The sequence below is a fragment of the Uloborus diversus genome, chromosome 4 (assembly GCF_026930045.1).
Source record: "Uloborus diversus isolate 005 chromosome 4, Udiv.v.3.1, whole genome shotgun sequence".
Lineage (NCBI taxonomy): Eukaryota > Metazoa > Arthropoda > Arachnida > Araneae > Uloboridae > Uloborus > Uloborus diversus.
In genome coordinates, this window is record NC_072734.1 from 2,520,455 (window position 1) to 2,541,186 (window position 20,732).

At 34.2% G+C, this 20,732-nt stretch overlaps 1 protein-coding gene across 1 annotated transcript in view; it reads left to right on the forward strand.

Moving 5' to 3' along the window:
• The window catches only part of LOC129221584 (LIM domain only protein 3-like), a 156,187-nt gene extending 148,267 nt beyond the window's left edge, over window positions 1–7,920 (forward strand). Inside the window, exons 4-5 of the mRNA XM_054856094.1 lie at window positions 4,123–4,248; window positions 5,220–7,920. Of these exons, the coding sequence (XP_054712069.1) occupies window positions 4,123–4,248; window positions 5,220–5,439 (346 nt within the window). The 3' untranslated portion in view covers window positions 5,440–7,920. The remainder of the gene's footprint in view (window positions 1–4,122; window positions 4,249–5,219) is intronic.
• Window positions 7,921–20,732: the final 12,812 nt, after the last annotated feature.

Below are 20,732 nucleotides of genomic sequence, written 5' to 3' on the forward strand. Positions count from 1 at the left end.
ACTTTCAATTCAATTCAGAAATATTTTCAGGAAAAGAAATAATTAACTAACTCCCATTGCATGGTGGCACTGTTCCAGCAGAGATGAAAATTTCAGCGAAGTTTCAAATTTATTCAGTTTAATTAGCAGGTTAAAAAATGTGTAATTTTTTTCAAAATAAAAAATGTTTAGTTGTAAAATACGTAATTTATGCATTTCATTGGAATTTTTAATGAACCATTGTACTTTTTATAACTTATTCTTTCACTCTTAGTTTTAGTTAATGCTGGTTATTGAATTAATCGATACTGACTGGAAGGAATACAGTCGAGCCCGCTTAATAGAATATCGGATAATACAATATCCCGCTTAATGTAATAAAATTCCAGTGTACTACACTGTTGATGTGTGTTATTTTGATCCCGGATAATGGAATATCCCGCTTATTAGAATAATTTTTCCTGGCAAATTGCCTATTCCATTAAGCGGGCTCGACTGTAACTAAAACCGTATCGGACTAACCAGTTATTAGGACCAAACGGCCCAGTCCCAATGAGGTCCTATTAACCAGAATCGACTGTATAATAGATATTGTCTAGGCTTCCGAGAGACAACTCAAATTCTTGAATGTGTGCAGCTATTCGCAAACCCATTGGAAACACATGTGTTATGTAATGGTTACATATGCAGTTTAATTTTAGTTATACTATTCGGAACAAATTTAATTATTTTTAAGGGGTCTAAGGACCCAATAACCTTCAAAATTTTCGATTTTCTGGAAAAAATATATGTTATGCATAATTTAATTCTGAACAACTTGATACCTTATTTATTACCAAACGCAAAAAACTTTTCAAGTTATCGTAAAATTGTGTAAACTTTCCCCATAGAGATTTATGTTTACAGCAGCTGTTTAAGCCGCTGTTTCTCAGGTGCCGGTTTCTCGTTTTGCGTGCGTCATATCTCATATTTCTTAGTTTATTCACTCAAGTTTCTTATGTATTTTCATAAAACTTTTCATGCATATTTGTCTGATTCATTATTTTGAGCTGAACCTAAATTTTAACTAAAAAAAAGTTAATATTAAAAAAAAATATTTTTACCCAAGATTTTGGAAAGTTTTGATATTAACTTATAAAATCTCAAAATAAATAAATAAATAAATAAATAAAATAAATTAATTAATTAATCATTTAAAAAAAAGAATAAATTTAGGTTCTGATCATAAAAACAAACCAGACAAACATGCCTTAAAAGTTTTACGGAAATATATAAGAAACTTTCTGAGCTATCGCGCACGCAAAATGATAAACCTGAGAAAACGCAATCTGAGAAAAAAAGGTTTAAACAGCTGCTGTTAACATAAATCTCTATAGGGGAAGTTTTACGCATTTTTTCGATAACTTGAAAAGTTTTTGCATATGGCAATAAATAAGGTATCAAATTGTTCAAAATTTAATTATGCATAACATTTTTTTTTCAGAAAATCAAAAATTTTGAAGGCAGGGCCGATCCTAGCAGGTGTGCAGGGTGTGCACCGCACAAGGGCGGCCAAAGCAAGGGGCGGCCGCAGGCCGCATCATATAATTCTTTTAATCAGGCAAAATTCTTCAAGACTTTCTCAAAAGATAACTTAGAATAAGTCAAATAAATATGCTGAATTTTAAATGTTCAATTATCAAAGTAAGTTTCCCGACAGCATAGCATAGTTTAAGAAAAATAGATTGTTAATTAATATCTACTCTTTACACACATGCTTCATTTGGTTGCAAAATTTGTGTCAGAACCGGTAATCAGGTATGGATACAGGAGGAGGGGATGAGGGAAATGGCCCCCTCCTGAAGCAAGAAAGGGTGCCTTCTAAAAGGAGCACTCAGGGCCCAGGGCGGCCACTAGTGTTTACCCCCCAAGCTTTTATAGACCTAAACAATGAAGATATATTTTGTATATTATATTTAAAAAAAGCCATACTGATTAGATACTGTCGCAAGCATTTCAAACAAGAAATTATTTTCCAACAATCGCGGATGCGTGGAGGGACAGTGGAAAATTGCGACTCCCCTGAGAGTCAAACATATATGAATAACAAACTAAAGTTTTGTAATTTTCCCCCTTTACAGCATTTTTTTCAAATTAAGATCACGAATGAACTGCCCGGTTTCAGATCAGAGCTCTTGCCCCGGGTAGTAAATTTAAACGTAGCTCCAAAACGAAGATCCAAAAGAATGCTATGACCTAATTGACGAGACTAAAGAAGGCTTAAAATTGCGTTTTTATAGGACTTTAATTTCGGAAAATTTTACTGTTTGAACCACCGATCTTAAGAACCCAATTAAATCTCTGATTCACCCCTTCCACCTTAACTTAATCAAACATAGCCTGAAAATGTTGGCTTTAAAATCCAAAATATTTTTTCAGAGGACAACCCTTCTTAATGTCATCAAAATTTGCTTAATGACATTTTTCGTACTTCTTTTTCGAAATTTTTGCGATGGAGGGCCCCGAAATCCATTCCCAAATATTACTACCAAAGATAGTCTCAATCAGCGTCTTTAGAGAGGCCTCTAATTCCGCCCCCTCAGTTTGAAATTGACTTCAGTTTCAAAAAACAGTTCGTGAGGGCACACTGAACCCCCGCCCGCCCCATCGTTATCAAACAATGCGTAAAATACGATTTTCTAAAAAAAACTCTGGAGGAGAATTGCCTGGCTTATGTAACTTTTTACGGCGCTAGGGCATATACCCATCAATCGTCGAAGTGAGATGGACAAAAGTCTATAGTTGTGTTTTTCAGATATTAATATCGAAAAATATCCGAAAGATCCGCCGAAGCTTCCCAGTTTTGTTAACGTCACCAAAGATAGCATAAAATTGCGCTTTTAGAAATATCCACTTGGGAGCCCCGAAACCCTTCCTTCCCAAAAAATAGCCTAAAATGGATTTTAGCTCCGAAAAATATTTCGGTTCGGAATATTTTCACGTTTTTCCTATCGTTTTCATATACAGCCAAAAATGGGTTTTTGAAACAATAGTGCCGAGAAATTACCGAAGGAAAGCCGCCAGATCCCCTACCGTCACCAAAGACAGCCTAAATTTGCGTTTTAAACTTCAATTTCAAAAACTTTCGATAGGAGATGATTGTATCTCCCTCCCTCTAGCAACGTCAACAAAGATAACCCAAAACTGCTTGTTTAAAACTTCAGTTTCGGAAAATTTTCGGGAAGAGCACCGATCTTTCCTAAGCAGAGATCACAAAAAATAGCTTCGAATTGATTTCAATTTTGAAAGAATTTTAGGAGAGAACTCCAGCATTACTTTTCCCCTGAAGTCTCGAAAACATTTCTAAAATTGCGATATTTGACGTCAATTTTGAAAATTTCTCTATGCACCTTGAATATACCCGACTCTTTTCTCTCCTTGCAACCAAACACAATCAAAGATTACTAAAACAATTTTTCGTACGCCAATTTCGGTAATTTTCTGGGAGTAATCCCCCCTCCCATGATTCCTCCTCCTCCGTGCTTTCTCACCGAAATGTCACCGAGATATACTATAAAATGCGTTTTTACGACTAGTAAATTTTGGTATCTATTACTTTCTTCAAAGATATAAATTGTACCTAAGGAGTTTCTTACTATAAAACTTTTCTTCCTTTTTATAAGTTCATAATTCTGGTTTTTTTTTTCCTTTTTTTTCATTTTTAAATTAGAACTTGATATAGAAATTTGAAGAAATATTTATATGGACGTCAAAGATTAGTCAAAATATGCAAATTACTCTTGAGGGGCGGCACATTAGCTCTTTGCACAAGGGCGGCCGACACCCTAGGATCGGCCCTGTTTGAAGGTTAAGGTTCCTTAGCCCTCTTAAGCGTTCAGACTAATTTGATTATTTTAAGGATTTTGATTTGCTCCATTAATTTTATGATGCAGTATTTTGAAAACAAAAACTACAACAATCTGGTTGGTTGCTTGTTCGCGTTCGATAAATGAAAGGAATATGTTATTTCTGTAAAGTTCTTATTTTGATATTTAATAAAAACGAAAAAAAAAAAAAAATCAGAGGATTTTATCCAATGAATTAGTTGGTGTGTAAACAATAACATTATTTATGTTTTGTTACTAATGGTTTTATTATTTTTAGGTTATTTGGGACGACAGGACTGTGTTCTGCGTGCAATAAGACGATTCCAGCATTCGAAATGGTCATGAGAGCAAGAGGCAACGTCTATCATTTAGAATGCTTTGCTTGCCAGCAATGCAACCACAGGTAATTTATTGAGGAATCAGTAATTTAAAGTTATACGTAATCATATAAATAAAGTTACTGAATTATCAAAAATGAAATTTTATGAAGACAATAGAATAACCTAGAAGCAATGTGATACAAGCGTGAAAAATGGAAGTTTAGAGATAACATAGTAAAAATAGTAGAAGAAACTTTTCTGTTTTGGGGAAGAGATGTCACTAGTACCCCTGGTTCGTGCAGCTGTATAGCTTGATTTGGAAGAACTCTTCAGTGAAAGACTACCTGTGTTTTGAACGTCAATGCATTTTTCTCAAAACTGAAAATTATCCTTTTACACCAATTTGATTTTTACTGTCTTTTTAAAAAATACCTTGCATTCCTTTAAATTCGAGATTTATATTTGCCCTAAATTTCCTCGTAAGCACTAATGTTATTTTTTTTAAAACTTATTAGAATTTAACGAAATAGTGTTCAAATTAGAAAGTGAAATATGGGAATGAGGTTCCCCGAGAGTTTTCGAACAAGAAAAGAAGGACAATTCATTCGAATCAAATCGGACTATTTATTTAAAAGTTAGGGGCAGACAGACCGACTAACACACATCTTTCCTATCTCAATACCCTACTTTATGATTTTTAACTTTTCGATATTTATTTAATTATTTTATTTAGTTTTGACTTTTTTTCTTGCGATTTTTTAAAATGCATTAAGCTTTTTTTCATGCTAAGAAGTAAAAGAAAGAAGAATCTTTCTTTCTTTTACTTTTACGGGAAAGTATGCTAAAAAAAGGGAGAAATATTCGCGTTCAAAAAGTGTTCAAAACGTTCAGAAAGAATGACGATTTGCAGTGTAGTAAAGGGTTTGTTTATAAAATGTGATATAAATTTTCCAATTATGCTTAAATTAATTTTTAAAGCCTTTTTTAAACGTATTTTGTGAGAATATGATCCTATTTATATAAATAATAACGCGTTGTTCTATTTTTCAAACAGGTTCTGTGTGGGTGATCGATTTTACCTTTTCGACAATAAGGTGCTCTGTGAGTATGACTACGAAGAGCGGGTTCTCTTCGCTTCACTTCCCTACTCCACCTACAACAGCTTGGACCAGATCCAAAGACAGACGGACAGTTTAACCCCCTTGTCACCACCTGTTGACGACGCTTCCAGTGGCTATGGAAGCCCCAGTTCCCTAATCAGTGACGGACACTAGACTTCTGATGCTAATTCGTCGATACTATTAATGACTCTACTTCGAGAAAGAGCAATGCAGTACTGGAACATACAACTTTGAAAATCTTGTGAAGCATTGCAATAATCTATGGTTTTACAGAAACTACTTGTGATGAATCTTCCATACATTTGGTGAAACCAAGATTGTGTGATTGTCTCAAAACTTATTGTGATGAAACTATCGGTTAAGTTCCAAGATTTAGATTGTGATGACTCTTTATGAGTTAGTTTTCTAAGGAAAAGTAACTACTCGTCGTTGCCATTATGGCTCATTTTATGGGAAAAACATGTAACAGGCTATTTGGATTTCAAGAAACAGCCAAATTTTTTGCATTCCTGGAGAGGATTTAATATCTTATAAGAATGAATATTTCTGCAAAACTACTAAAAAACCTGTTGTAAAAAGTGTTCCAACAAAAAATAGCACTCATCTTAGCCTAATTTAATATATTTAAGAAAATCAAAGCATCAAAGACAATGGACCGTCTTTCTTTATAAAGATTTCTATAATAAGCTCATTTTTCCCAATGAATTCAATTTATTTATTGCTTGTTGTGCTTATTTTACTGTAAAAAGTTATGAGAGTTGTAAATATAGACTTTAAAAGAATTTTAAAAGTTGCATTAAACTTTTCTTGTGCAATAAATTGTAAATAAATTTGAAATATTTGGTTTGCTTCGCGTGAGACCAGCACTCACTCCCGGTGTCATTTTGTACCTAAAATTTTCTAAACATTTTTCCAACAACTAACTTAAAAAAAAAATTATCTTATTATGTCAATCATTTTGATTGAAATTTACTCTGTGTAGCAAATGAATATTGCAGGACAATATTTGGTTAAAATTTTTTCTAATAAGTAATTGAAAAAGTATTTTATGTCTTAAAAATACATTTACGTTTTTCTTTCTTCCTTTTTTTTTTGAATGGGGAGACTAAATGGAGAAAAGAGAGGAAGTGCATTTGAAAAAAAAAAGTAATAAAAAATACAGCTCATTATTTTTATTAAATGAAAAGTTATGATCTCCTAAATATGAAGAAGAAAAAGGAGAAAAACTTACGACTTTTTTAATTAGAAAATACTAAGTTAAGAATTCTCTAATTTGCTTAGGTCCATTGTCTTTAAATTTTATTGAAACTGCAGTAAACTAAATTGATAATTAAATGCTTTCTATTGATCCAGAAACTTGTACTCGCCTAAAATGTAAAACAGAAAATACTAATTTTCCAGAACTATAAACGTGCCTCAATCACGTTTCTTGAATTTGTTAACTCAGAACACAATGTTTTTAAGCAATGAAATAAAATTTACACCTAAAAATTGATATAATTAAAAAATATATGCTGAGATAAATTTTTTTAAGAAGAATAGATTTTATAGTCGGAAGCAACAACCTGCCTTCATTTTTGATGAGTTGCGATTTTCTGAAAGATTAACCCTTTTTCAAATGTGAAAAAACACATAACTAATGTATTAATTTTCATTGATTACAATTATTTTTTATACTGACAAAATGTTGATGCATTAATCATTTGGTTATTTGAGTGCAGAATACTAACGTTAATATAAAGTTCTATTCCCACACTAAAATTATGGTGATCAGTTCACATTTTTAAAAAGTTTAGAATTCAGTCATTTCGAAGAAACTTTGAGCCATTCCGATTAACTTATTCCCACTTCATATTCTTAAATTACTGCCCCAAACTGACCTCTCCTGGCAAGGTTTTGAAATCAGTTTTTCATCCCTTATTTTACTAAAATAAAGTTGCCAATATTATGCACCGTTCAGTGTATCATAAAATCATTCTGAAGTTACGATTGGGAGGTATTTTTAAAGTTGTTCTGATTGTTTTTCCTTCACTGTAACATTCTATGCAATATGCAAATAACATAAATCCTTTGGTGCTCAGAAGTAAATGGATAGTTTGTAAACATTTAGAAAGATTATTTTTCGGCTTTAGTTGCACTACTTTTATTAAAGCAATTTGTTTAGCATTCTATTCTTGATGAGGTTCAAAATTACCCTAAATAGTAGGATCAGTTTAAGCTAGGCTATTAATTCAGTTTAAGTAGTTAATATTTCTGAATTTTGGATAACATTACATCATATTTGGAGCGTTTCTTCAGTTTTATGCCAACACAGCTTATGTTTTAAAACAGAGAAACAGTGGCCCAAAATTTCTCTGAATGATTCTTTTTCAATATCCATACTAACAAAGAATTTTCGCCTCGAAAATAAAAAGATTTCCCTACGTTTCTGGAGCAAAGATTGTTTTTAATCTAAAAATCGAAAACAAAATGGGGATCATTCAAGAACTGGAAACTACTGGAAATCGGTAGAAAAAAAAACTATTTGTATATAGCTACATTTATTAAGAGATATAAATATAAAGAATGTAAAGTAGATTAATGCCTGAGGTATTGTACTGTACATATATATTTGATGGTCATGTGTTAATAAAATAAATTCAAAAAAATGTTATGATATTCATTTTATATTTTCTTTATTTGTGTGTGCTCGTTTAATTTTTACAGGCTTTGGGTATTAGAGATAGGGCCAGTATATTCAGTAAGTTACCGCCCTACAGCAAGGCTAAGGCAGAAATACATGAAATACACCGCCAGCTCAGTCAATTCCAGTCGAGGACTGCAGTTTTTCCTCTTAAGGAACTCCACCTCCAGCTCAGTCACTCCTGTGCCGGGCTGATGAGTGCTGATGAGCACGAAACTGCAGTCCTCGGCTGGAATTGACTGAGCTGGCGGTGTATTTCAGGGGTAGTATCTTGGACTGCATGATCATAAATGAGCTTGTAACAAGTATAAAGTGGTATAGTTTACTTTATAATTTTATGATTGATGATGATTATTTTAGGAAGAATGAGAGAATAACTAATGATTCTTGATAAATATTTTTTGATGGAGAAACAAAGGCAGCTGCAGAAAACGTGCCTAAACATTTAAACACTGGGTACAGCGTACAAAGAAAAAAAAAGCAGCTTGCTACTTTAAAAGAAAATGGTTTGCTTTAAAATATTACACATGTAGATCCAAAAATATTACGACAAATAATTTGTTACTTAAAAAAATGGAAACTTCAGAATTTTGTGTGAACATAAGACAGGTGTTCTGCAAAATATGCTATTTGAAAAAAAAAGTTATACTCTCAAATTGTTCATGAGAAACCACAAACGTGGTTTTCTAAATAAATCTTCACAAATGCGCAAACAATCAAATGAAGCCAATTAATTAAAATTTAGCTATTCTTATTCGATGTTTAAAAGTACATCATCTTGCTTTAGTAATATAAATACGCATTCTCATCTTGAATGTAATGATTCTGTCTGTAAGATCTATCGTTCACCAAAATCTTCTGCAGTGCCAAACACTCTCGCCACTCACCACACATTTATTACCTGAATATTATTCATGATCCTTAAAGAAACAATCAGTTGATTTGGCAAACGTAATTAGTAAAACTACACTCAAAAGTACAAAAACGATTGAGTGAACATAATTTAGTAAGATGGATATCGTTGCATAGAAATCAGTTTAGTATGCCATTTTTTTCTGGATTTTACTCTTAATAATCATTTGGAGTACATTATATTACCGGTAAGTTCCATTCGTAATGAAGAGGATGAAAATTACCCTAATACACTATATTAAAAGTAAAGGTCAATGTTTCACTCAGAAACTGGTTACCTCTAGCAAGATTTAGTTTTAACCAGCTTATTGGTGATAAGTTTCATCAACGTAATATTGCTTTTGGTGGTCACAAGTTTGTAAAAGCACAATTGCACTGGTGAAATTTATCACTAACAAGGTGGTTACAACTAAATTTTGCTAGATCCAACCAACTATCACTAATCTGTTAGTGGAACACTAATCAATATTTAATGCCAATCAACAGATTATGAAGTGTATATCCAATGCGTATCATCACATGTCGGTGCTACAGGCAATGAGATAGCAGGCAGTTGGGCGAAAGTTACAATTTTGGTTATTCCTCAACCAAATATGAGTTCCACCTTCAGAGAAATATTCTCGGAAAGAAAGAAAACGAATAGAGATTTGTGGGAACTTCTACTGGAATTTGATTGGTATCTAAGAAAGCGCCCTGGTGGTGCTATATTTTTTTGATTGTGCACATATCAGCGGGCTATTATTTCAGGTTTTGTCAGTGGACATTTGAGGTCTCTCTCTTTTGAACAGGGAATGACAGTTTATAAGACTTGCACCGAGTGTAAGATTTCTCAGACTTCACCTGAGCATATTTTTTAATTGTGCACATATCAGCAGGCTACTCTTTCAGGTTTTGTCAGTGGACATTTGAGGTCTCTCTCTTTTGAACAGGAAATGACAGTTTATAAGACTTGCACCGAGTGTAAGATTTCTCAGGCTTCACCAGAGCATATTTTTTTATTGTGCACATATCAGCAGGCTATTCTTTCAGGTTTTGTCAGTGGACATTTGAGGTCTCGCTCCTTTGAACAGGGAATGACAGTTTATAAGACTTGCACCGAGTGTAAGATTTCTCAGACTTCACCTGAGCATATTTTTTTATTGTGCACATATCAGCAGACTACTCTTTCAGGTTTTGTCAGTGGACATTTGAGGTCTCTCTCTTTTGAACAGGGAATGACAGTTTATAAGACTTGCACCGAGTGTAAGATTTCTCAGACTTCACCTGAGCATATTTTTTTTATTGTGCACATATCAGCAGGCTACTCTTTCAGGTTTTGTCAGTGGACATTTGAGGTCTCTCTCTTTTGAACAGGGAATGACAGTTTATAAGACTTGCACCGAGTGTAAGATTTCTCAGACTTCACCTGAGCATATTTTTTTATTGTGCACATATCAGCAGGCTACTCGTTCAGGTTTTGTCAGTGGACATTTGAGGTCTATCTCTTTTGAACAGGGAATGACAGTTTATAAGACTTGCACCGAGTGTAAGATTTCTCAGACTTCACCTGAGCATATTTTTTAATTGTGCACATATCAGCAGGCTACTCTTTCAGGTTTTGTCAGTGGACATTTGAGGTCTCTCTCTTTTGAACAGGAAATGACAGTTTATAAGACTTGCACCGAGTGTAAGATTTCTCAGGCTTCACCAGAGCATATTTTTTTATTGTGCACATATCAGCAGGCTATTCTTTCAGGTTTTGTCAGTGGACATTTGAGGTCTCGCTCCTTTGAACAGGGAATGACAGTTTATAAGACTTGCACCGAGTGTAAGATTTCTCAGACTTCACCTGAGCATATTTTTTTATTGTGCACATATCAGCAGGCTACTCTTTCAGGTTTTGTCAGTGGACATTTGAGGTCTCTCTCTTTTGAACAGGGAATGACAGTTTATAAGACTTGCACCGAGTGTAAGATTTCTCAGACTTCACCTGAGCATATTTTTTTATTGTGCACATATCAGCAGGCTACTCTTTCAGGTTTTGTCAGTGGACATTTGAGGTCTCTCTCTTTTGAACAGGAAATGACAGTTTATAAGACTTGCACCGAGTGTAAGATTTCTCAGGCTTCACCTGAGCATATTTTTTTATTGTGCACATATCAGCAGGCTACTCTTTCAGGTTTTGTCAGTGGACATTTGAGGTCTCTCTCTTTTGAACAGGGAATGACAGTTTATAAGACTTGCACCGAGTGTAAGATTTCTCAGACTTCACCTGAGCATATTTTTTTATTGTGCACATATAAGCAGGCTACTCTTTCAGGTTTTGTCAGTGGAAATTTGAGGTCTCTCTCTTTTGAACAGGAAATGACAGTTTATAAGACTTGCACCGAGTGTAAGATTTCTCAGACTTCACCTGAGCATATTTTTTTATTGTGCACATATCAGCAGGCTACTCTTTCAGGTTTTGTCAGTGGACATTTGAGGTCTCTCTCTTTTGAACAGGGAATGACAGTTTATAAGACTTGCACCGAGTGTAAGATTTCTCAGACTTCACCTGAGCATATTTTTTTATTGTGCACATATAAGCAGGCTACTCTTTCAGGTTTTGTCAGTGGAAATTTGAGGTCTCTCTGTTTTGAACAGGGAATGACAGTTTATAAGACTTGCACCGAGTGTAAGATTTCTCAGGCTTCACCAAAGCATATTTTAAATTGCATTGATTTAAAATTGGACGAAGTGTTTTCCAAACCTTTTGGGGTTTTGGATTTATGGAAGTTTTTGGGCTCAAAGAGTTGGTTATTTTAAGGCCGTTTCCAGAAATTTTTTTGCGGGAGGGTCCCGGTTATATGTATTTTTTACTGACACAGCTCTCATGTTTTTGTCTCGTTTTTTAACGCTCTCGCTGCTTTTATTTTTATTTTATTTATTTTATTTTATTCACTTTACAGTGGGAAGGATAGCAAGAGCACGCCCTTTAAGAGGGATGTAGGACATCCATTATTTCAGGAGGTCCAGGTGTTTCTCCACCTTGAAAATTTTTGAAAAATAGATATAAAAATCTGTATTTTGAGGCCTTATATGGGGGTAATTGAGACTTCAAAAATATGAAGAAAAATAGGCAAACAAAGCCTTTTAAAAGTTATGCATTCTTTTGCAAGTCAAGACCAATCAAAATAAAACTTGCTTGTTCGAAAAATCGTTGACATTAATCGACAGAGAGGAAAAGCGAAGGAGGAGAAAAGGGAAGCGCGTCGTCACTTGCACACATCTGCTTTTAGTGTAATTTGTTTTTGCTAATTTCTCCAACATCCCCCCCCCCCATTTCATCAAATGCCTTTTTGTAAAAATTGTACAAAATGCTTTAAAAGAAATGGTGTAGAGATTCAGAAAATAAGTAACGAAAGAGTAATATTCTAACCATTCGGACAATTCATACTTTATTTTCTTGATAAAAGAGCAAATTGAAGTACTTTTCAAGGAGTCTCAAAAACTTAACTAATTTTCAAAGACTCCAGAACAGTTGAAATTATTTAAAGCACTTTATTTGCACTGTCCAGAAGTTGATTGTACAGTCTTACAAAATGATTATAACTTTTTAAGACATACCTGTTTTCAGTTAAAAATAAATGAAACGAAATATTTCTCCAAACAAACAATTTTTTCTTCAATCACAAGCAGAGCAGAAAATGAAATACAGTAGCATTATATTTGTTATAAGTGTTAAGTATATAAAGTTTGTTGCGTGTGTGTGTGTGTAAGCTTATATTTTTTTCCCATGCTTAAGATATTAACAGTATGCAGAAGTAAGATAAAAGCAAGCAATAACAAAGAACTTCCAAAATAATAAATTTGGTATTAAATAAATGTCAAGACATGTGAAACATATGAGTCACAAAAATTTATCTTGAGAAATATGCTACAAAAACGCGAGAATCATGATTTTTGCATTTTTGACGCAGGATGTATGAAGGAGCTGAATTTGGTACATCTTGGTAACCAGATACTAGCCTAATCGGAAACTAAGGGCCCGGCCCTTGGGGAGTCCCCAGCTCGAAATCGGCCGGGGAAATCGGAAGTGTAAGTTTTATATGAGTTTTGGGGTGAGGAGGGCAAGTCTACCAAACTGCTGACAAGGGGCCTGCCTTGGCCTGGTAAAGAGAGCAGGAAGTCCTAATTAGCGTCTTAATTACAAGTATGCTTTGCAGCTATTGAGAACTGCTTTTTCTGTATTTCTTCAAACTTTCACTTCTTTTATAGTTACAGAATTAGGAATAAAAAAATTGTTATTTTCCTTTTCTGACATTAGTAAGCATTAGTAAGTTAAAAAAAACCCTTTCTTCTGCTTTACCATACAAAACATTTCGGGATTTGAGGGCAAAAGGGGGGGGGGGCATCGCCCATTTCCCTCTGGATACGGCCCTGGTTTTCAGTTTCTGTCTTGCCAACTAGGAATTTCAACATCAACCAACTTTCTGATGAAACATAGAGCATTCGTCTTGAGAGTGGGTATTTCTAAATGCAATTTGTAATACAATTAATGTATTCATGAAATACACCGCCAGCTCAGTCATTTCCAGCCGAGGACTGCAGTTTCGTGCTTTTTAGCACTCCTCAGACCGGCATAGGAAAGTGACTGAGCTAGAGAGGGAAAACCTGTTAAGGAAGCCAAGAGTGCCAAACAAACTGGTAGCTAATATAGAATTAGCGCAGACCAGACGAATGACTGAAGCAATGGTTCGGTTCAACTCGAATGATGAGTGCTAATTAGCACGAAACTGCAGTCCTCGGCTGGAAATGACTGAACTGGCGGTGTATTTCATGTATTTCTGATTTAGCCCTGGCTATTGGGCGGTAATTTACTGAATATAATTAATATATTGTTCAATATAATTTCTATGAATGTTTATGACTTCTTGCCAGCGTATTGGCCATTTGTGAGTCTTTTCTGAAATACGCCTTGACGACAGAACCCTAGAATAGTTCTGTTTTAAAATCTTCTTTATTTTCATTTTTTACCCGTAAAATTCTTTAGGAAAAATAGGAGTGATTGAAAATTAGAGTGGGTAAGGTCCAGAGAGTATGATAGATGCAAAAAAATTCCTGTATAGATCTGCGAGTTTTTGCCGAATCACCAAAGCTGCGTATGGATTAATTGTCATGATGGAGTTTGTTTGAATTTCTCCGGTCTCTTACTATATTCCTCAGACCTTACGTCTTTTAATTCTCACTTATTCCTCTCTTTGCTAATTTTTTAATGGAAAATGAAATTCAAACCCGAGGAAGTTGTCAAAAGAGCATCCATTAAGTTGATTCGTCTTTGAAAACAAGGCGTTGTTAAAAGACAAAACTAGCATTTGACAATTGCCATCGTCCTTTAAAAAATCTTAAGCAACGATGAAAATTGTACCTTACAGTAAACATTTGCATTAAAAACTGGTAAACGGAGAGAACTTTCCAATAGGCCTATCTTAAGAAAAACATCAGTTATAAATGAGTTTGAGTCTTAGTTTTCATGTGCCAGCATTTATCCATATTACGCGGTGTTTAGAAAGTTTTCAATACACTGTTGGCTTTGAGTAAACTTTCTGCAGGTAAAGATGTCCCGTAAGGGAAGGAATTCCAAATGGGCCGTTTTTAAAACTTGTTTATCGTAATAAAGCTCGACATTAATATTTCATTCTATATGAGATTAGGCTTGCACGATTTCTGTCCCCAGTGTGTTCTGTTCAAGAGAATTGGGACGCGTCGCTAATAAACTACGACCGTAACCTCTTGTTTCACCTGATTTACGATGCATTGAGCCTATTGGCTTAGAAAAGTCACACGGAATCTATAAAAATAAACGAAATTTCCTAATCCGGACCTTGCTTTTGGGAACTATCGAGTTCAGGATCAGATTAAGGGATATCAGCTTCCTCGGGTTGAGATGTCATCATTAATCTCGGCCCCATGGCAGACGATTTCTCCCGTTACGTGGAAGGACCACTATCACACCATCTTTTCCTCTCCCGAAACAAAAGGAGCTGTCAGCTGTTATCTGAATACGGAGGACGATGGAGTTTGGTTCATTAATTTGGCAACTCGTGAAAGGTTGAAGGCTGCAGGCGAAAAAATTGTGGATCGCTTGGCGAATTTATGTTGAAGTGTTTCAGAATTGTTTTGAAGCTTTCCTCCAGACTTCGCGTTCTTTGACTGAAAAGTCGTATATCAACACTCTAGTTCAGCTTCTTACCTCGCGTTCTTGCTGGAGAGAAAAAGAAACTTAATGTCTTATCCCCCTTTTTCTTGTTACTGGGTTTACGTCTAAAGAATGCAAGTGCTGAAAATTTAATGGATTTATTGTAATCCATTATTTTTTATTTTAAAAAAGACAGTTTAACATTCATGTTTTGAAGTGCTTTGCTTAGTAGTTTCTCCAGGGGCGAATTTACAGTCTATTCAAGGGGGTGGTGGTTGAAAACCTCAAAAGCCTCCTCCCCTCAAACCCCTCATGTGGGGGAGGAATCAATTGTCCCCTCTCTCTATCCTGTATTTCAAATATTAATCGCCCCCTGTCGCCCCTCTGAAGTGTTAAATCTTCTCTTTGGTGGATATCACCTCAGGGTTGGAAACCACTGTTCTAAGTCATAGCAAAATGTGTTATCATACCAGTATAGTGTAGTCCATGGAAGCAAAAGGTTGGAAGACACATAAAGAAATATAAAAATTATTAAAGTTCAAAAAAGGAGGGTGGAGCAAGCTTAGGTTCAAATTAAAAAGTAGGTAACGCTGTCCATCCTCTACTACAATTAATTTAAAGCAAATTTGTGGAATGTACTTGATAGAAATTAGTAGCGATAGCTAGTAATTCCTTCAATTCTATATCATTGATTTTAGAAAATGACGTTCATGGAAGGGGGGGTCCGCTCCCACCGCCCCCCCCCCTTAGTAAATCCGCTACTGAGTTTCTCTTGCACCCGCAAAAACATGGGTTAAACCTGCATAGAAAGCGTATAAGAGGCAAGTGAAAAGCAAAGGAATGTAAGTGTTAATATTAACACATTGTAGATAATCAACGCAAATTGTCCTCGCCTCTGTTTCAGGGAAATAGATGGTACTAGTAGCTCTGGTAGGTGCTGCTATACAGTTTGATTTAGAAAAAAATCAGTGAAAACCTACCTAGGATTTGAACTTTAAATGCGTTTTACTCGAAACTTTAAAAAGTCCACTTACATTAGTTTGCTTCTCTTTGCCTCATCTGAAAATTGAGTTCTGGTAACCTTGTTTTAAAATTCTAGATTTCTGGTTTGGGTTTTGAATTCTTTATGATTAACTCGTGTAAAATCAAATTCATTGTGACTTTAAAATCCTCAACCAGGTTTATAAATTCATATAATTAGGCAAAAATTTCTATCAGTATAGGCGAAAATTTCTAGAAGTAATTCATTCGATTGTTAGGAAGTTTGGGTAAATTTTTTCAGCACAGAACAATAGTTCATTTTCACATCAAAACAAAAACAATAAATAAATAAATAAATAAAATAAAAAAATAAAATGAAAGTTAATTTAGTAAAACACATTTTATCTTAACCATTCATTGCCTGATTTAAAAAAGCTTTTTATTAATTATTTCAACCATGGGAAAAAGTGTTAAAACTATTATATTTTTAAGTTAAGGATGTTTTATGGTAAAAAAAATATTTGTAATGGTTAGACTTTGGCGAAAAGAAGAAATGTTGCGCTGAAAAGAGAGGAAGACAGTATCGCAAAAATATTTCATTATTTCTCAATACGTTACCGTCACTTGACCTAAGACATTGTTATATATTGTAAAAATTCATTGTTCAGGGACTAACATTTCATTCGTTGTTAAAGTCTTGAAAATATGATTTTTTTTTTTTTGAGTAATCACATTTCTTATTGTTCCCATTTGACTGTTTTGAATTCCTATGATTTTATTTTCCCCCCGCCTCCCTATGCAGCACCCACCGTCGACCGGCCTCACGATGCTGCTCCTCTAGCGAAAACCGTCGCCAGGTTGCGTCGATATCCTACACACACGCCTACACACACACACACTCATGCCTGCACACAGACACAAGCGCACAAGCCTACATACACACACACTCGTAACTGCGAAAAATATAATTTGAATTCCATAGGTCAAAATTCAAATTAATTTTTAATTTTTCTTCTTTCTCTGACTTTTACTGGGAAAGTACACAAAAAAGCGAAATGAGCTCCAATTTAATTTTTTTTAAAGTTACTGTCAGAACTATTGCTGCTAGTTATTTATTGGTATTTGGCAGCAACACAGATTCATTTTTTCTAGTAGTATTTTAGATAATGAAATTTTGCACCTTTTCAAATGGAAACGTTATAGGGTTGACTTTTAATAGCAAAAATTTAACTCTAGTTTTTGCCGATAGACTTATTCTTTCTTTCTCTCCCGCGCTCTCTGTTCCGCAAATTTATCATCTTTTCCAAAGTTCCCAAAAAATAAAAGCGGTGCATCCAGTTTAGACTCACACATTTTGTTTGAGCTATAAACTAAATCAAGCTTGAAAACAAGTACCTCAAAAGATACCATTAAAACGAAACGCGCTTTGCTCTGTAAAAATTTTTCTTATTATTTTCCACAACATCAATAATAAATCGGATGCTTCGCAGCACAAGTTAAAAGAGAATATTAAAAAAAATGCTAACATTAATTTCTAAATAATTCTTTTATATTGTAACAAGCGCTCGATGTTTACCTTTACTGCTATCAGATTTAATAGGCAGCGCGCCTGATTTTTTTCTCTTTTTAATGCCCGTAACAAATGACGCAAAACTCTGATTGGCCGAAGACAGTGCTTACAGACGCCGATAAAAAATTTATTTACTGCCGTGTTAGCTGCACGGCGTCTTCCTGTGTTACGCAGATAAGCAAAGTTTCGGATTTAAAAAGAATCGTTAAGCCTATGTCGAGCGGGGAAAAGGTGAAATAATAATAAAAAAGGTTAACACAGCAACTGAAAAAATTTAATTAATTAAGTTTGTTTAGAGTGAATGCTTTATAGAAAAAGCGTGAGGGGGGGGGGGCTAGAAATTTCCCGTTTACGTAGCGGGGTGGACGTTAACTGCTATCGACTGCGGTTCGTGTCTTACAGATGGTATTAAATTTTTCCCTTCTTCCAGATCAGGGCTTAATGCATTGTTAATCAAATAAATAGATCAAGCAAGGGAAGAGAAAAAAAAAAGCAAAGACGGTGATTGTTTTTGTCAAGTTTTCCTCTCGAAGCTAATGGAAGTAAAAAATTTTGTTTTTCTTTCTTTCTTTCTTTCTTTATTTTTTGTTAAAGATACAAGTCCCACTCAAAAAAGGAAGGTGACTGAAATAAAGATCATTTTTATTTTAAAGAGGCGAACAAGTTGCGTGATGAAAATAAAATATCACAAAATATGTAAGCCACATCGGAGATGGGAGAAAAACTGGGAAACTCTTTCGTCGCCAATAGCCTGTAGGAACACGTTCATAAGTGTGCACTTTTTTTTTAAATAGTGGCCATTTTCTTTCCGCAAATTTCTAAATGATACATGATGTTTTATTTTTTAAAGTTAGCAGTCTTAAAGTACTAACCTATATTTAATAAATTAGAGCATAAAGGCTGCATTTTGATTTTGATGAAAAAGATGTTACCAATTATGTTCAAGATATCCTTTGCAAGCTTTAAGGTCATTAATTTATTTTTGAATTGGCAATTGACAGATCAATTTTTAGTCTTGCATTGTTTTATTTAGTCACCAAGGGACCAGTGGCGATCGCGAATTTTGTTCTTTAAACGGATACATGATTTTAAATATAGATTTTAAACTTTTCATTAAAGGAAAGTTAAAATTTATTTCGAAGAATATAGGCATTATAAATAAGACTGCGCCGCAAAAAAATATCTTCAAAATGTTTCTGATATAGTAATTGCTGATTCTTATGTAAAATGATCCCCTGAATCCAAATAGGACCATCGTTTTCCCCTTACACTTTTTGGAAATGCCCCCCCCCCCCCATTTTAAAAAAAGTTTTCAACAGTTCTAGAGCCTTTTTAAAAATATTTGGAGGGACATTAATATTCTTCTGAGAGGACTAGAGAGATACAAAGTTCAAAAGCATGAGCAATTGGAGCAAGTTGGGAGATTCAGGGGGGTATTCCCATTTTAAATTTTTAAAAAATCATCGAAACCAATCTTTTTTCTCCCAGGGGTTTGTTTTAAAATTTTCACTTATTTTATCTATTTATTTTTTTTTTTGGTTTCACAAAATATTTTAGTGTGTGCGAGTTAAAGGGGCTAGGGATACTTCCACGAGTTTTCGAACTTGCTCCAAATGTTTATACTTTCGAACTCTGCAATTTTCTAGCTTCTCAGAAGAGTTAGTGACTACTTTAACTCTCCCTTACCCTCCAAAAAAAAAAAAAAAAGAATCACAATGAAACTGTCAAACTTGAAAAAAAAAATGAAGGGTGCCATTTGCAAAACGTGGGACATGTAGGAGAAAATGGCGGTCATATTTGGATTCAGGGAGCCATTTTACATAAGAATCAGAAAGAATTATGTGAGAAGCATTTTGAAGTTTTTTTTTTTTTTTGCCGCACATTGTGTCAAAATAAAAATTAATGTTCAAAGATTGCTAATTTCGCAGGAAAAAGTCAATGTTAAATTAAAATAAATAATCATAAAATTACGATAAAATGCGAATCTCTCATTCTGAAAAACTAAACAGGGAATAATTGAAATGTAGAAATAATTAAGGTCAAAATTAAATTAAAGAAAAAAAAGTATCAATAGAATAATAATGCGAAGCATTTTATTATTACTATTTCTTTCCAGGTAATATGAATTAATGCTTTAAAGCTAGAACATTTTGTTGCTATTTTAGTTTTCTTTCCCACAGAATTGGATTCACCAGATTTATGCTCAAATATCTTAGATTACGTCAGAATTATCAAGAAAAAGAAAAAATTTATGCTGAACTCATCGAAGTTGCATCTTATAGGGCAGAGGTACCATATTTCATGCCCCCACCCCCAAGCTTTATGGCCTCTGAGTAGCATATGTTATGATCAGTTAACACAAATAAATTTATGTTACACCATCAACTAAGCCTACACATGGTATTTTAGCTTAAATAAACGAAGCACAATTTGTTTCCCGTAAAAAAAAAGTTTTAAAAAAGCACTATTACCAATTAAAAATTGTTTTCCTATTTTAGTTCCCCTCCAATACACCTTCTAAAAAAGAAGTAATAATGAGGTAAAAATCAGGCAGTGAAAAAATATAATAATAAAAAAAAAAACTCGGATTAAGAATTGCATTAAAGAAAAACATCATTCATGCTTCGCATTCCTTTATTCATCAAGACATATACACAAAGTTTCAATACAACGACTAAGATAAATTTCGAAGCAAGACTCTAATTTGAAGATCAGATCGTTCCTCAGTAAAGATTTAGTCGATAGAGCAGCTTTCAACTTTGAAATATTACCTTCATGTCATTTTAAACTCGAATACTTAACATTACGAAAGACTAAGAGAAAAGAAAACACATGAATACAAAATAAAAAAAGAAAAAATACTTTCAAAAAAAAAAAAATCTCTCTTCATCGGACTTCTCTTTCATCACTTCGTATTTACAATGCGCATCGACCATAAATTTGACGCCTCGGCAGTAACTTAGTGTTGCGCATGCGTGGTTCTCGCAAAAGTTCCCGTTTAAAAGCCTCTGTCACGCGTTTTTCTTCCAAATGTCGCCATTTTTAGAGTTTTTATGTGGGGACATTAGAAATAATACGAATAATGTGGGTTGGAAATTTATTACGAAGCTCGCCTACTGACATTTAAGCTTAAATTTTGATTT